Consider the following 13,947-nt stretch of genomic DNA (forward strand, 5'->3'; position numbering starts at 1 on the left):
TCCAAGAGCCAAGTGCAGAGAGAGGGAAATTGGAGTGAACATTCCATTATATAGTCACAGACATGGCGCAACAGCGCCCCCTTTGGTTCTGAACGGGTAACTACATTTACATGCAATCATACCTATATCAACATACATATATCAACACTCCCACTTATGAATGACATGTATACTGTACAACTTTAATATAGTCAAATAAACAAACAAAAATAACATGGCAGTCAAACACCAAACATGACCCCTGTGAATTTCCTTAGCTTGAGTTTGGAGACAGGCTCAGTCATAGCATCTGCCACCATGTCATCTGTGGGACAGTACATAAGTGTCATCTTCCCTTCTCTTAGGATGGACCTAATGAAGTGATACTTAATGCCCACGTGCTTACACCTTTGCCTGCACACAGGGTTCCTAACAAGTGCAATAGTCCCCTGGTTGACCCATAGGTATCTATACCTTTCAGTAGTTGCTCCAAATAGATACACTCCTGTATTGTTAGAGCCATTTATTCGGCTTCGTACATGGATAGTGCTTCTGTGGGTTGCTTCTTGGTTTTCCATGAGACCAATGAGCTGTCTTTACTCATGCTCACACAATAACCACTCGTACTACGCCTGTCGCTGACGTCTGACCCCCAGTCTGCGTCACTGTATGCTCGAAGGCCTAGACCCTCTGGCCCCGGTCGCCCCTCTGGTCCCGGGTCGCCCCTCTGGCCCCGGTCGCCCCTCTGGTCCCGGGTCGCCCCTCTGGCCCCGGGTCGCCCCTCTGGCCCCGGTCGCCCCTCTGGTCCCGGGTCGCCCCTCTGGCCCCGGTCGCCCCTCTGGCCCGGGTCGCCCCTCTGGCCCCGGGTCGCCCCTCTGGCCCCGGTCGCCCCTCTGGTCCCGGGTCGCCCCTCTGGCTCTGGTCGCCCCTCTGGTCCCGGGTCGCCCCTCTGGCCCCGGTCGCCCCTCTGGCCCGGGTCGCCCCTCTGGCCCGGGTCGCCCCTCTGACCCCGGTCGCCCCTCTGGCCCTTCTGGCTCTGGTCGCTCCTCTTACTATATCCTTCAGCCACAAACCTGCCATTGTACTGGTCATGTCCATCACTGACCTCCTTAATCGAGTATACCCACCTACCTCCCACTGTCTTTCTGCCCTCTGGCAATGTAGTCAGGGAAAAGGTCTGGTTGTCCTCTAAGGCCTGAATTGCATCACTTTTTTGCTTTGAGAAAGTAAACAAACACTGCCCCTGTACACACATCTGTGAAAGACTGCATGTACTTGAAGCCGTCTATTGATTCATTGTTTACTGGACCAGCTAGGTCTGTGTTTACCAATTCAAGCGGTGTCTTTACCTTGTCAATTGGATCTCTGTTTCTCGTTTGAGTAAACTTCCCCTCTATCCCCTCTACACATCACGTTCTTTACCAGGCCTACGTTTTGCACCTTTAATGTGCACGCCTACTGTTACATCCTGCAATTTCAATATGTCCTCGTAATTACAATGACCCATGATCTCATGCCATGTCTGGATATCATGGCTGACATTACACACGTCATTTTCATCACATTCGGTTTGCAAGTAGTACATTCTCTTGCATACATGGTGTGTATGTATGGCTTCTTGTGCCATTAGGCGCCACAAGAACATCTTTACCTTCGTCAAAGGATATCTCGGCACCACTAGCGGTGGCACTCTTTACCGAGAAGAGTCCTTGGGGGAATGAGGGGATGTAGAGGGCGTCCTTTAACGTCGCTGCACACCTGCGCCCCTCGCTGTCAATGAGGTAAGGCTGGGCGATATGACCTTTCTGTGGTTCATTTGCCACGCACACACTTCCGTTCTGTTCACATCTGTTCACGCCTGGGTCAGACGCACAGCGGAGGCACACACAGTATCTCCGATAAACAGGATACAAGATACACTGTACGTTCAGGGTAATTATAATGTGGAGGTTGTGTTCAATGGTGCAATCATTGTGATGGGCAGAAAAGGAGAAGTTTTATATTTACATTGGTGTGCTCACTCTCACTCTCACTCTCACTCTCTCACTCTCTTGTTCATCTGCAACAATAAATGAAGGCAGACCTTCTCTGCTTAAGACACTTTTATTGTTATCATGCTTGGTTTTCCAAGGTAACCAAGGAGTAAGTCCGAGACTGGTTCCCTTATTGCCGACATCATTTCCTGGGCAGGTCAGCAGTTGCCCTCCTTGGATATCATAATGTTTGTTTTGGTGATTCTGGAGAAAGAGACGGGACGGGAATTTATTTAGCGGTATTCTTGATTGTGTTCATGATTTGCGATAATGCTTAGAGACGAAGCATGCATGCATGTGCAGCATGTTATCAAAGAATTTACAAAAAATGATTTAGAGGAAATATGGTAGATCACTTTGAAATAGCTGAGACTAATGAAAGTCAGTCTCTCTTCTGCTCTTTTCACAACTCAAATCATATCTACAGCCGTAGGGACAACTCGATTATACAGGTGTCTTTATTTAGTACTTATTACAATTTTTGTTATTATTCAGATTTGAATATTTGCACTGCTCTATTTATATCTATTTTGTGTGTGCGTGTGTGTGTGTGAGAGAGATAGAGAGTAGTAACAGAGGATCTTTGTTCACTTACTGCCTCTCCACACACAGGACGCACTCGTTTCCATAGGTTACGCCGTCACTGCCACACATGGGGTCAAGGTTCAGAGGGCACGCCAGCTCCTCAAGGTCATGGCAGGCCGGCTGTTGGCAGGAGGGGTACCGTCGTCACCGTGGAGATACACACTAGATTGTGCTGGGATTGGCCAGTTATGGGAGGGTTTCATGTGCTCCACAGATCAGGCCACTGGGGAGGGATTCAACCCCTTTGGTGGAGCCGGAGCCGACACTCATCCCCAGAAACTACGAAGGCCTACTTTGAACCCCCATAGACCCTCTTCATATTCATATTTCTATCACTACTGTTATACAAAAAATGTGATACATCCCAATTAATTACCACGTGGGATTCCGAGGGACAGATTTGTTAAGAAACCAAGATCTGATTCAGACTGGCTCAGACACACAAGCTTTCTGCCCTTCAACCATTCCCTCTTGTCTTAATTCATCATCAAGTCAAGTGCTTAGAAACGGTTGGTCTTTTAAGATCACGCTTTATAGGGGAAGTGAGTTGAGTTAAATTTACCATTCGAGGTAATCCTGGCTCCTCCGCACCACCTGTTAAACAGTTTCAGTTTCAGTCGCAACAGAGAAAAACAAATTTTTTTATCAAGACTTCCGATTCCTGAAATAATGTTAAATTGTACATAATGTATGCTTTGAATAGCAAACCGGATGTTAGCATTGTGTGTCCCACAAGCTAATCATTAACAATCTGCCCCAGTCTCCAAATAATACAAATAGTACTACAAATAATAACACTAGGTATCCACAGATACTCTGTAAATACCTAATCATAATAAGTTGTTAGGAATCATATTTGACTCAGTTTTACCGGTAACGAAGAAGACCGCCAGGAGCCCAAAGACAACACCTGCTCTTCCAGTCAACATGTTTCAGGATAATAGGACCTCACAACGTAGTGAGCTGTCACAGCTCACTGTGTCACCTGCTGTGGGATCTCAGCAGGTGACACAAACACAAAAACACTCACAGAAAAACACTTGCATGCATGTACACAGTCACACATACACACACACACACACACACACACACACACACACACACACACACACACACACACGCATGCATGTACACACTCACACACACAAACGTCCACACTTACATTCTCTGTTTGTCAGCACAGTTTCATAATGTTCCTTTCGCCAAAGTAAGGCCATTTAGCAAAAAAATACACACATTTTAGTGTTTTCACTCGTTTCACTGTGACATAAATTTAAAAATCGAAGAAGGCGTCTTGATTGTTTTACAATTTGAGATTACTTTTATTATTTATTTTTTTTACAATTTAGTTCAACTGTGATCCTGAATAGCTGCGTGAAACGTGTGTAACGGGGGCAGCTCGAGCTCACCTACTTCCATTGAATTTGGCTAACTAATGCTAACTCGGTCTAATGAAGTTCTGGTCTGATGGAGGAAGCCAAACGGTACAGTCCTTCTCATTTGATCATGATAAGGTGGAAGATAAGATTTTGTGTCAATTTCCTTTGACACAAAATGTCTATAGCAACTCTTATCTTATATTAACACATAGCGCCGACAGTAATGCACACTGTCCCTGACAGTCCTATAGGGAGCTATCTGAAGAGCTGACGAACACACACACACATTATTTTCAAAATGTATCAATTTATTTATTTATGTAAATAGTTAACTTTATACAACGAGTTACAGACTTAAACAGCTGTTATTTAATACTTTGAAATGTAAACGAACAATATTGAAGAAAACACCACGTCTTTAATGTCTCTCCGCACCTCTGACACCTGGGTCCATCTTTCTCCTCCGCTTCCATTTCCTCCACCTCTCTTTCAAAATAAACCATTCCTTTGATCTCCTCCCCTCTGTCAAAATAAGAGTTTGGGAGCGCTCTCTGTGTGTTGCGTTTCAGGCTGATGTTGGCCTGTAAAGTGTCCAGGCAGTGGGCTGGCTGATGGGTCACGGTGGGGTCTACTTCCTGGAAGTCGTGCTGGGAGCCCCCTGTGCAGCTGAGTGTTAGCCGCTCTGGTCCCTGGTAGGCGCTGGTCCCGGGTAACACGCACTCACTTTGGGGGGCAACATCAACACGGTCTAAAAAGGTCTCCATACATGTTGGTGGTTCACCTTAAGCTCCCAATCAACAGGGTTATCTGAGGAAGACGAAGGGGGGGGAAGGGCGAGGTCTTGGCGCACTCTCTGGTGACCGCGCACGCTCTGGAGACAGTGCACGCTCCGTGGTCAGGTTCAGTACACATGGCGGAGGGGAAGGGATGGCAGTTCTACAATGTGACGTAAACATCTAGAAAGTACGAGCGTGTGGTGGACCACAAGCCAAGCTGGTTGATGAGGAGCTCTGTTTGGCACGGCTACGTCTTCACTGAAGTTCCTCCATCACTGTACAGCAGCACACGACCCCACACACGCACACAGATGTCCACACACCATGGGGGCGGAAACAGGTGAGAGAGCCCCCATGATGTTGCACTTCTCTGTGATCACATTACCTACGACTGTTGACATGAATGGATGGTGTCTTTTTACAGAGTTCGGATAAACATTCTATAGGCAGACCCAGGCGCGTACACCTCTAGACATGAAGAGCCTGGCCCCTAAGGCTACAGACCTGCAGACCCAGGCGCGTACACCTCTAGACATGAAGAGCCTGGCCCCTAAGGCTACAGACCTGCAGACCCAGGCCCGTACACCTCTAGACATGAAGAGCCTGGCCCCTAAGGCTACAGACCTGCAGACCCAGGCCCGTACACCTCTAGACATGAAGAGCCTGGCCCCTATGGCTACAGACCTGCAGACCCAGGCCTGTACATCTATGCGGACCCTCCACCAACATCCTCCAATCTGAGCTTAGCTTCCACTCAGCGGCCGTACAACCATCTGCTTAAACACCGACGACCACACACCCTATCAAGATATGACGAAGCAGAAACCCAGAACACCCGGACAAACGGACGCTTCTCTAATGCAGTGACAATCTGCATAAGAAAGGTCCGGCCCCAAAGTCTTACATTACCCTCGCTGACGATTCAAGTCTCTTTTTCCAAAGCAATACAAAAGTGAAATAATCCAACAAGTTCTAGGTTACATTAATTTAAAATCGACAGGATAGAACAGGATTTCATCCATTTTATGGACTTCATTATAAAAAACACCCGTGCTAGGTAACGAAGAGGAGCCCAGCAAGAAAGTAGGGGGAATGAGGGGATGTAGAGGGCGTCCTTTAACGTCGCTGCACACCTGCGCCCCTCGCTGTCAATGAGGTAAGGCTGGGCGATATGACCTTTCTGTGGTTCATTTGCCACGCACACACTTCCGTTCTGTTCACATCTGTTCACGCCTGGGTCAGACGCACAGCGGAGGCACACACAGTATCTCCGATAAACAGGATACAAGATACACTGTACGTTCAGGGTAATTATAATGTGGAGGTTGTGTTCAATGGTGCAATCATTGTGATGGGCAGAAAAGGAGAAGTTTTATATTGACATTGGTGTGCTCACTCTCACTCTCACTCTCACTCTCTCACTCTCTTGTTCATCTGCAACAATAAATGAAGGCAGACCTTCTCTGCTTAAGACACTTTTATTGTTATCATGCTTGGTTTTCCAAGGTAACCAAGGAGTAAGTCCGAGACTGGTTCCCTTATTGCCGACATCATTTCCTGGGCAGGTCAGCAGTTGCCCTCCTTGGATATCATAATGTTTGTTTTGGTGATTCTGGAGAAAGAGACGGGACGGGAATTTATTTAGCGGTATTCTTGATTGTGTTCATGATTTGCGATAATGCTTAGAGACGAAGCATGCATGCATGTGCAGCATGTTATCAAAGAATTTACAAAAAATGATTTAGAGGAAATATGGTAGATCACTTTGAAATAGCTGAGACTAATGAAAGTCAGTCTCTCTTCTGCTCTTTTCACAACTCAAATCATATCTACAGCCGTAGGGACAACTCGATTATACAGGTGTCTTTATTTAGTACTTATTACAATTTTTGTTATTATTCAGATTTGAATATTTGCACTGCTCTATTTATATCTATTTTGTGTGTGCGTGTGTGTGTGTGAGAGAGATAGAGAGTAGTAACAGAGGATCTTTGTTCACTTACTGCCTCTCCACACACAGGACGCACTCGTTTCCATAGGTTACGCCGTCACTGCCACACATGGGGTCAAGGTTCAGAGGGCACGCCAGCTCCTCAAGGTCATGGCAGGCCGGCTGTTGGCAGGAGGGGTACCGTCGTCACCGTGGAGATACACACTAGATTGTGCTGGGATTGGCCAGTTATGGGAGGGTTTCATGTGCTCCACAGATCAGGCCACTGGGGAGGGATTCAACCCCTTTGGTGGAGCCGGAGCCGACACTCATCCCCAGAAACTACGAAGGCCTACTTTGAACCCCCATAGACCCTCTTCATATTCATATTTCTATCACTACTGTTATACAAAAAATGTGATACATCCCAATTAATTACCACGTGGGATTCCGAGGGACAGATTTGTTAAGAAACCAAGATCTGATTCAGACTGGCTCAGACACACAAGCTTTCTGCCCTTCAACCATTCCCTCTTGTCTTAATTCATCATCAAGTCAAGTGCTTAGAAACGGTTGGTCTTTTAAGATCACGCTTTATAGGGGAAGTGAGTTGAGTTAAATTTACCATTCGAGGTAATCCTGGCTCCTCCGCACCACCTGTTAAACAGTTTCAGTTTCAGTCGCAACAGAGAAAAACACATTTTTTTATCAAGACTTCAGATTCCTGAAATAATGTTAAATTGTACATAATGTATGCTTTGAATAGCAAACCGGATGTTAGCATTGTGTGTCCCACAAGCTAATCATTAACAATCTGCCCCAGTCTCCAAATAATACAAATAGTACTACAAATAATAACACTAGGTATCCACAGATACTCTGTAAATACCTAATCATAATAAGTTGTTAGGAATCATATTTGACTCAGTTTTACCGGTAACGAAGAAGACCGCCAGGAGCCCAAAGACAACACCTGCTCTTCCAGTCAACATGTTTCAGGATAATAGGACCTCACAACGTAGTGAGCTGTCACAGCTCACTGTGTCACCTGCTGTGGGATCTCAGCAGGTGACACAAACACAAAAACACTCACAGAAAAACACTTGCATGCATGTACACAGTCACACATACACACACACACACACACACACACACACACACACACACACACACACACACACACACACACACACACACACACACACACACGCATGCATGTACACACTCACACACACAAACGTCCACACTTACATTCTCTGTTTGTCAGCACAGTTTCATAATGTTCCTTTCGCCAAAGTAAGGCCATTTAGCAAATTAGTGTTTTCACTCGTTTCACTGTGACATAAATTTAAAAATCGAAGAAGGCGTCTTGATTGTTTTACAATTTGAGATTACTTTTATTATTTTTTTTTTTTACAATTTAGTTCAACTGTGATCCTGAATAGCTGCGTGAAACGTGTGTAACGGGGGCAGCTCGAGCTCACCTACTTCCATTGAATTTGGCTAACTAATGCTAACTCGGTCTAATGAAGTTCTGGTCTGATGGAGGAAGCCAAACGGTACAGTCCTTCTCATTTGATCATGATAAGGTGGAAGATAAGATTTTGTGTCAATTTCCTTTGACACAAAATGTCTATAGCAACTCTTATCTTATATTAACACATAGCGCCGACAGTAATGCACACTGTCCCTGACAGTCCTATAGGGAGCTATCTGAAGAGCTGACGAACACACACACACATTATTTTCAAAATGTATCAATTTATTTATTTATGTAAATAGTTAACTTTATACAACGAGTTACAGACTTAAACAGCTGTTATTTAATACTTTGAAATGTAAACGAACAATATTGAAGAAAACACCACGTCTTTAATGTCTCTCCGCACCTCTGACACCTGGGTCCATCTTTCTCCTCCGCTTCCATTTCCTCCACCTCTCTTTCAAAATAAACCATTCCTTTGATCTCCTCCCCTCTGTCAAAATAAGAGTTTGGGAGCGCTCTCTGTGTGTTGCGTTTCAGGCTGATGTTGGCCTGTAAAGTGTCCAGGCAGTGGGCTGGCTGATGGGTCACGGTGGGGTCTACTTCCTGGAAGTCGTGCTGGGAGCCCCCTGTGCAGCTGAGTGTTAGCCGCTCTGGTCCCTGGTAGGCGCTGGTCCCGGGTAACACGCACTCACTTTGGGGGGCAACATCAACACGGTCTAAAAAGGTCTCCATACATGTTGGTGGTTCACCTTAAGCTCCCAATCAACAGGGTTATCTGAGGAAGACGAAGGGGGGGAAGGGCGAGGTCTTGGCGCACTCTCTGGTGACCGCGCACGCTCTGGAGACAGTGCACGCTCCGTGGTCAGGTTCAGTACACATGGCGGAGGGGAAGGGATGGCAGTTCTACAATGTGACGTAAACATCTAGAAAGTACGAGCGTGTGGTGGACCACAAGCCAAGCTGGTTGATGAGGAGCTCTGTTTGGCACGGCTACGTCTTCACTGAAGTTCCTCCATCACTGTACAGCAGCACACGACCCCACACACGCGCACAGATGTCCACACACCATGGGGGCGGAAACAGGTGAGAGAGCCCCCATGATGTTGCACTTCTCTGTGATCACATTACCTACGACTGTTGACATGAATGGATGGTGTCTTTTTACAGAGTTCGGATAAACATTCTAGAGGCAGACCCAGGCGCGTACACCTCTAGACATGAAGAGCCTGGCCCCTAAGGCTACAGACCTGCAGACCCAGGCCCGTACACCTCTAGACATGAAGAGCCTGGCCCCTAAGGCTACAGACCTGCAGACCCAGGCCCGTACACCTCTAGACATGAAGAGCCTGGCCCCTATGGCTACAGACCTGCAGACCCAGGCCTGTACATCTATGCGGACCCTCCACCAACATCCTCCAATCTGAGCTTAGCTTCCACTCAGCGGCCGTACAACCATCTGCTTAAACACCGACGACCACACACCCTATCAAGATATGACGAAGCAGAAACCCAGAACACCCGGACAAACGGACGCTTCTCTAATGCAGTGACAATCTGCATAAGAAAGGTCCGGCCCCAAAGTCTTACATTACCCTCGCTGACGATTCAAGTCTCTTTTTCCAAAGCAATACAAAAGTGAAATAATCCAACAAGTTCTAGGTTACATTAATTTAAAATCGACAGGATAGAACAGGATTTCATCCATTTTATGGACTTCATTATAAAAAACACCCGTGCTAGGTAACGAAGAGGAGCCCAGCAAGAAAGTAGACCCTGAATAAAAAAATAAAAGCAATCAATCTATGAGTCCTCGATTGATCAGCCTGATGATCGATGATGATGATGATCAGTTGGCAGTTGGAACATTCTTTGAGTTGGACTGATCTTTGTCCAGTTGTTGATGAGGATGTCGTTGTTGGAGTACAGTGTAGCTGTTGTTGCTGTAGTACAGTGTTGTCATTTCACGGTACACACCCACGCACACACATACACGAGTAAAAAGATAACCAACTCGATTAACCATCAAGTGTTTGAACCAACAACCTCAAGCTGCCCGCTAGCGGCAGGTCTACTGCCTAGTGGTCGCCAGGACGCAGCCACACCATTGGTTCACCCCCCCAACCCCATCCTCCTGTGCTCTGTCCTTTGTTCAAGTCTCTGGGCCCCCCCTGGGGACGCCCCTCCCCCTTCAGCGCTGTGTCCTCCGGGGCCCGGGAGCCTAGCTTACTTCTTGCATTGATTTGTACTTGTGTCCCTTCGGGGTCCGGGGCCGCCGCCTCGTCTTCCAGAGGCCGTGCGTCGGCCCACAGCTCCACTGAACAATTTGGAGACGTATAAAAAAAGCAACAAAACATTCTGCAATAACATTTTGTTAAAAAAACGAGGTGGCCTTTGGCCCCTCCTAGTCCACTGGTCCTTGATGCTGGTGGAGGGTGTCCTTCCCCCCCTCCCCCCCTGCTGGCGGAGCGCGGCATCACACGCAGCTCTCGCGGTGCTTCTCGTCCACCAGGAAGGAGGTGAGCTTGGAGACGTCCACCGCCACCGCGTCCCGCTTGGCCAGGAGCAGGTCCTTCAGGTGGTCCTCGTCACTTTGGTCCTTGGCGAAGTTCACAAACACCTGGAGAGGACACAGAGGGAGCCTTACTATCCACACTCTGAACCTTTAACAACACCTGGAGAGGACACAGAGGGAGCCTTACTATCCACACTCTGAACAGGGTCTGTCCCTATAAGGTCTGTCTTTACAGGATCTGTCCCTACAGGGTCTGTCCTTATAAGGTCTGTCCCTACAGGGTATGTCCCTACAGGGTCTGTCCTTATAAGGTCTGTCCCTATAAGGTCTGTCCCTACAGGGTCTGTCCCTGTAAGGTCTGTCTCTACAGGGTCTGTCCCTACAGGGTCTCTCTCTACAGGGTCTGTCCCTACAGGGTCTGTCTATACAGGGTCTGTCCCTATAAGGTCTGTCCCTATAAGGTCTGTCCCTACAGGGTCTGTCCTTATAAGGTCTGTCCCTACAGGGTCTGTCCCTACAGGGTCTGTCTCTATAAGGTCTGTCTCCACAGGCTCTGTCCCTACAGGGTCTGTCTCTATAAGGTCTGTCTCCACAGGCTCTGTCCCTATAAGGTCTCTAAGGACCTGCTTGCGGTCTACGTACTTGGTCCAGGGTGGTCTGGGACACGGAGTAGTCCTCTATGCTGAGGGCCTCCTTGTGTCCGGAGAGGAGGGAGAAGATGCGTGCGAGGGAGGTGAGGGCGGAGGGCAGCTGGTACTGCAGCATGTTGCGGTGCTTCTCCTTCAGGTTGGAGCCCGGCAGCTCCGTCTCGATGAAGCTCATGACGGGACGCAGGTCTGGGTCGGGTCCCGCCACACGCAGGATGATGGTGTAGCCGTCCCCGAACCTGGAGGCAGGGCCGGGGTTAGTGATCAGCCTGATGTCGTTTGTAAACACATGGTTCATGTGTTTGCATGAACCATGACACAGGGAAACTCTGACTATTCAAATGGTTGTCCTTTCCTAAACCTTCACATAGTGAAACTAGTATAATTCAAATGGTTGATGGGGTTGCAGGGGTGTAAAACAGTGGGATTGCTTTACAACCTCGTTGGTTGGCTACTGAGACAACAATATCATCCAACTGAAAGCGTTCCTGGCTTACCTGTTCTTTAGGTGCTGGACGCTGCCAAGGCAACGGAACCTGCCGTTAACCATGATGGCCATCCTAGTGCATAACGCTTCACACTCCTCCATACTGCAGGACACAAAAACACACACGCACACACACACACACACACACACACACACACACACACACACACACAGACACAGACACAGACACAGACACACACACACACACACACACACACACACACACACACACACACACACACACACACAGACACACACACACACACACACACACACACACACACACACACACACACACACACAACAGGGTTAGAGAGGTAACTGTCCATGTTTCTCTGACACCTGCATGAGGAGGAGGCGGTTAGTAGCCAGGTGAATCAGGTGACCTGTGAGTTAGCAGGTGAGTCAGGTGACCCGTGAGTTAGCTAGCAGGTGAGTCAGGTGACCCGTGTGCTGGCTAGCAGCTGAGTCAGTCAGGTGTCTTACCTGTGAGAGGTAAGAACGACCGAGCGGCCCTCTTTGATGATGCTGAGGATGGCGTTCCAGAGCGCCCTCCTGGCCTTGGGGTCCATCCCTGTCGTCGGCTCGTCCTGCGGCCACACAACAACTACATTACCCACGCTGCACCACCAGGATGTACAGAACTACAATACCCAGACTGCACCACCAGGATGTAGATGTGCATTGCACATGTGTGTGTGTGCGCGTGTTCTACCCACCAGGAAGACGACCGGGGGTCCCCCGATCAGAGCCATGGCGGTTGACAGCTTCCTCATGTTTCCTCCGCTGTAGCTTCCTGCCGCCTTGTCGACGTACTTCACCAGCCCCAGCTTCCTGATGCCCCACTCCGCCACCTGGGGGGGGGACCACACAACACGTTAGGCATCATAATGCGGGTGTGGGTAGTATGAAGAGTGTTTTCTGTGTGAGTGTGTTTAAATATTTGTTTTTAACTTCAGTGTGTATTTGTGTTTGTGCGTGTGTGTGCTTGTGCATGTTTGCGTGTGTGTGCGTAAAGTGCGTGTGAGTGTGTGTGTTTAACTTCTGTGTGTATGTGTGTGTGTGTGTGTGTGTGTGTGTGTGTGTGTGTGTGTGTGTGTGTGTGTGTGCGTGTGTTTAAGGTATGTGTGTGTTTAGCATCTGTGTGTGTCTGTGTGCGTTTGGTGTGTGCGTGTGTGTAACGTGTGTTGTGGGTTCTGGGGGTGTGTGAGAGAGACTGACCTCACAGACTTCCTTCTCGGGGACCCCCCTCAGGATGGCGTAGAACTCCAGGTGCTCGCGGCCCGTCAGAAGGTCGTTGATGGCGTCAAACTGGGGGCAATAGCCCATGTTCTGGTGGACCTCGTCCATCTCCGTAGTTACGCTGTGGGGGAGAGGGAGGAGAGAGATGGAGAAAGAGAGAAAGAGAGAAAGAGAGAAAGAGAGAGAGAGAGAGAGAGAGAGAGAGAGAGAGAGAGAGAGAGAGAGAGAGAGGTTCACATTAGCACTCCCCTCTCGTATGTATACAATCACATTGTGTGATCTGTATATCTTTCAAATCTCCATAAATAACTCATTGTACTTCTTGTCCTTGTTTTTATCCTTAAATACTTCTTAATGCAGTATTGCAAGAGAAGAGCTCTGTTTAAATAAAGTTTAGTTGAATGGTGCTCGGTCTCACCTCTTGCCGGCCAGGAAAGCTTCACCGCTGGTCACATCAGAGTCTCCCGTTAGCATCTTGAAGGTGCTGGTCTTCCCAGCTCCGTTCACACCCAGCAGACCAAAGCACTGCAGAGAGTCAGAGACAGAGAGAGAGAGAAAGAGAGAGAGAGATATTCAAATATTAACATTTGAATATTTTGAACATACTGTATACATGAACCCTTTAATTGGGATGAGCTCTATTAGGCCACTTATTGTACCAAGGAGTCTTGGTGAGTATAGGTCAGCCAACCGGCTAGTCTAGGGCTCAGGGGTCAGCTGTACCCACCTCCCCGGGGGGGATGCCCACACACAGGCGGTCCACGGCAGGCTTCTGCTTGCGCTTGTAGACCTTGGTGAGCTCCCGGAGCTCCAGGATGTCCGTCTGGCCCCCGCCCCCCATGATCCGCTGCCTCTCCCGGGCCACGTCCTCGTCCTCCTCCCCCACCGGCT

The 13,947-nt window shown here is 48.2% G+C and overlaps 3 protein-coding genes across 3 annotated transcripts in view; all 3 read right to left on the minus strand.

The window, feature by feature from the left end:
* Positions 1-2,063: 2,063 nt before the first annotated feature.
* Positions 2,064-3,604, minus strand: LOC132453961 (probable pancreatic secretory proteinase inhibitor). The gene is made up of 4 exons (XM_060047068.1): positions 3,469-3,604; positions 3,160-3,191; positions 2,608-2,717; positions 2,064-2,216 (listed from the first exon to the last, which is right to left on the minus strand). Exons 1-4 carry the CDS (start codon positions 3,524-3,526, stop codon positions 2,171-2,173), a joined length of 246 nt encoding a protein of 81 aa, XP_059903051.1. The 5' UTR covers positions 3,527-3,604; the 3' UTR covers positions 2,064-2,170.
* A 2,607-nt stretch (positions 3,605-6,211) lies between these two features.
* Positions 6,212-7,752, minus strand: LOC132453962 (probable pancreatic secretory proteinase inhibitor). The gene is made up of 4 exons (XM_060047069.1): positions 7,617-7,752; positions 7,308-7,339; positions 6,756-6,865; positions 6,212-6,364 (listed from the first exon to the last, which is right to left on the minus strand). Exons 1-4 carry the CDS (start codon positions 7,672-7,674, stop codon positions 6,319-6,321), a joined length of 246 nt encoding a protein of 81 aa, XP_059903052.1. The 5' UTR covers positions 7,675-7,752; the 3' UTR covers positions 6,212-6,318.
* A 671-nt stretch (positions 7,753-8,423) lies between these two features.
* LOC132453716 (phospholipid-transporting ATPase ABCA1-like) overlaps positions 8,424-13,947 on the minus strand; it is a 36,429-nt gene continuing 30,905 nt past the window's right edge. Inside the window, 8 exon segments of the mRNA XM_060046661.1 lie at positions 8,424-10,785; positions 11,323-11,566; positions 11,825-11,917; positions 12,301-12,404; positions 12,534-12,668; positions 13,036-13,177; positions 13,475-13,581; positions 13,784-13,947. The exon segment at positions 13,784-13,947 is cut by the window's right edge and continues 20 nt beyond it. Of these exon segments, the coding sequence (XP_059902644.1) occupies positions 10,642-10,785; positions 11,323-11,566; positions 11,825-11,917; positions 12,301-12,404; positions 12,534-12,668; positions 13,036-13,177; positions 13,475-13,581; positions 13,784-13,947 (1,133 nt within the window). The 3' untranslated portion in view covers positions 8,424-10,641.

The sequence above is a fragment of the Gadus macrocephalus genome, chromosome 3 (genome assembly GCF_031168955.1).
Source record: "Gadus macrocephalus chromosome 3, ASM3116895v1".
Classification (NCBI taxonomy): Eukaryota; Metazoa; Chordata; class Actinopteri; order Gadiformes; family Gadidae; genus Gadus; species Gadus macrocephalus.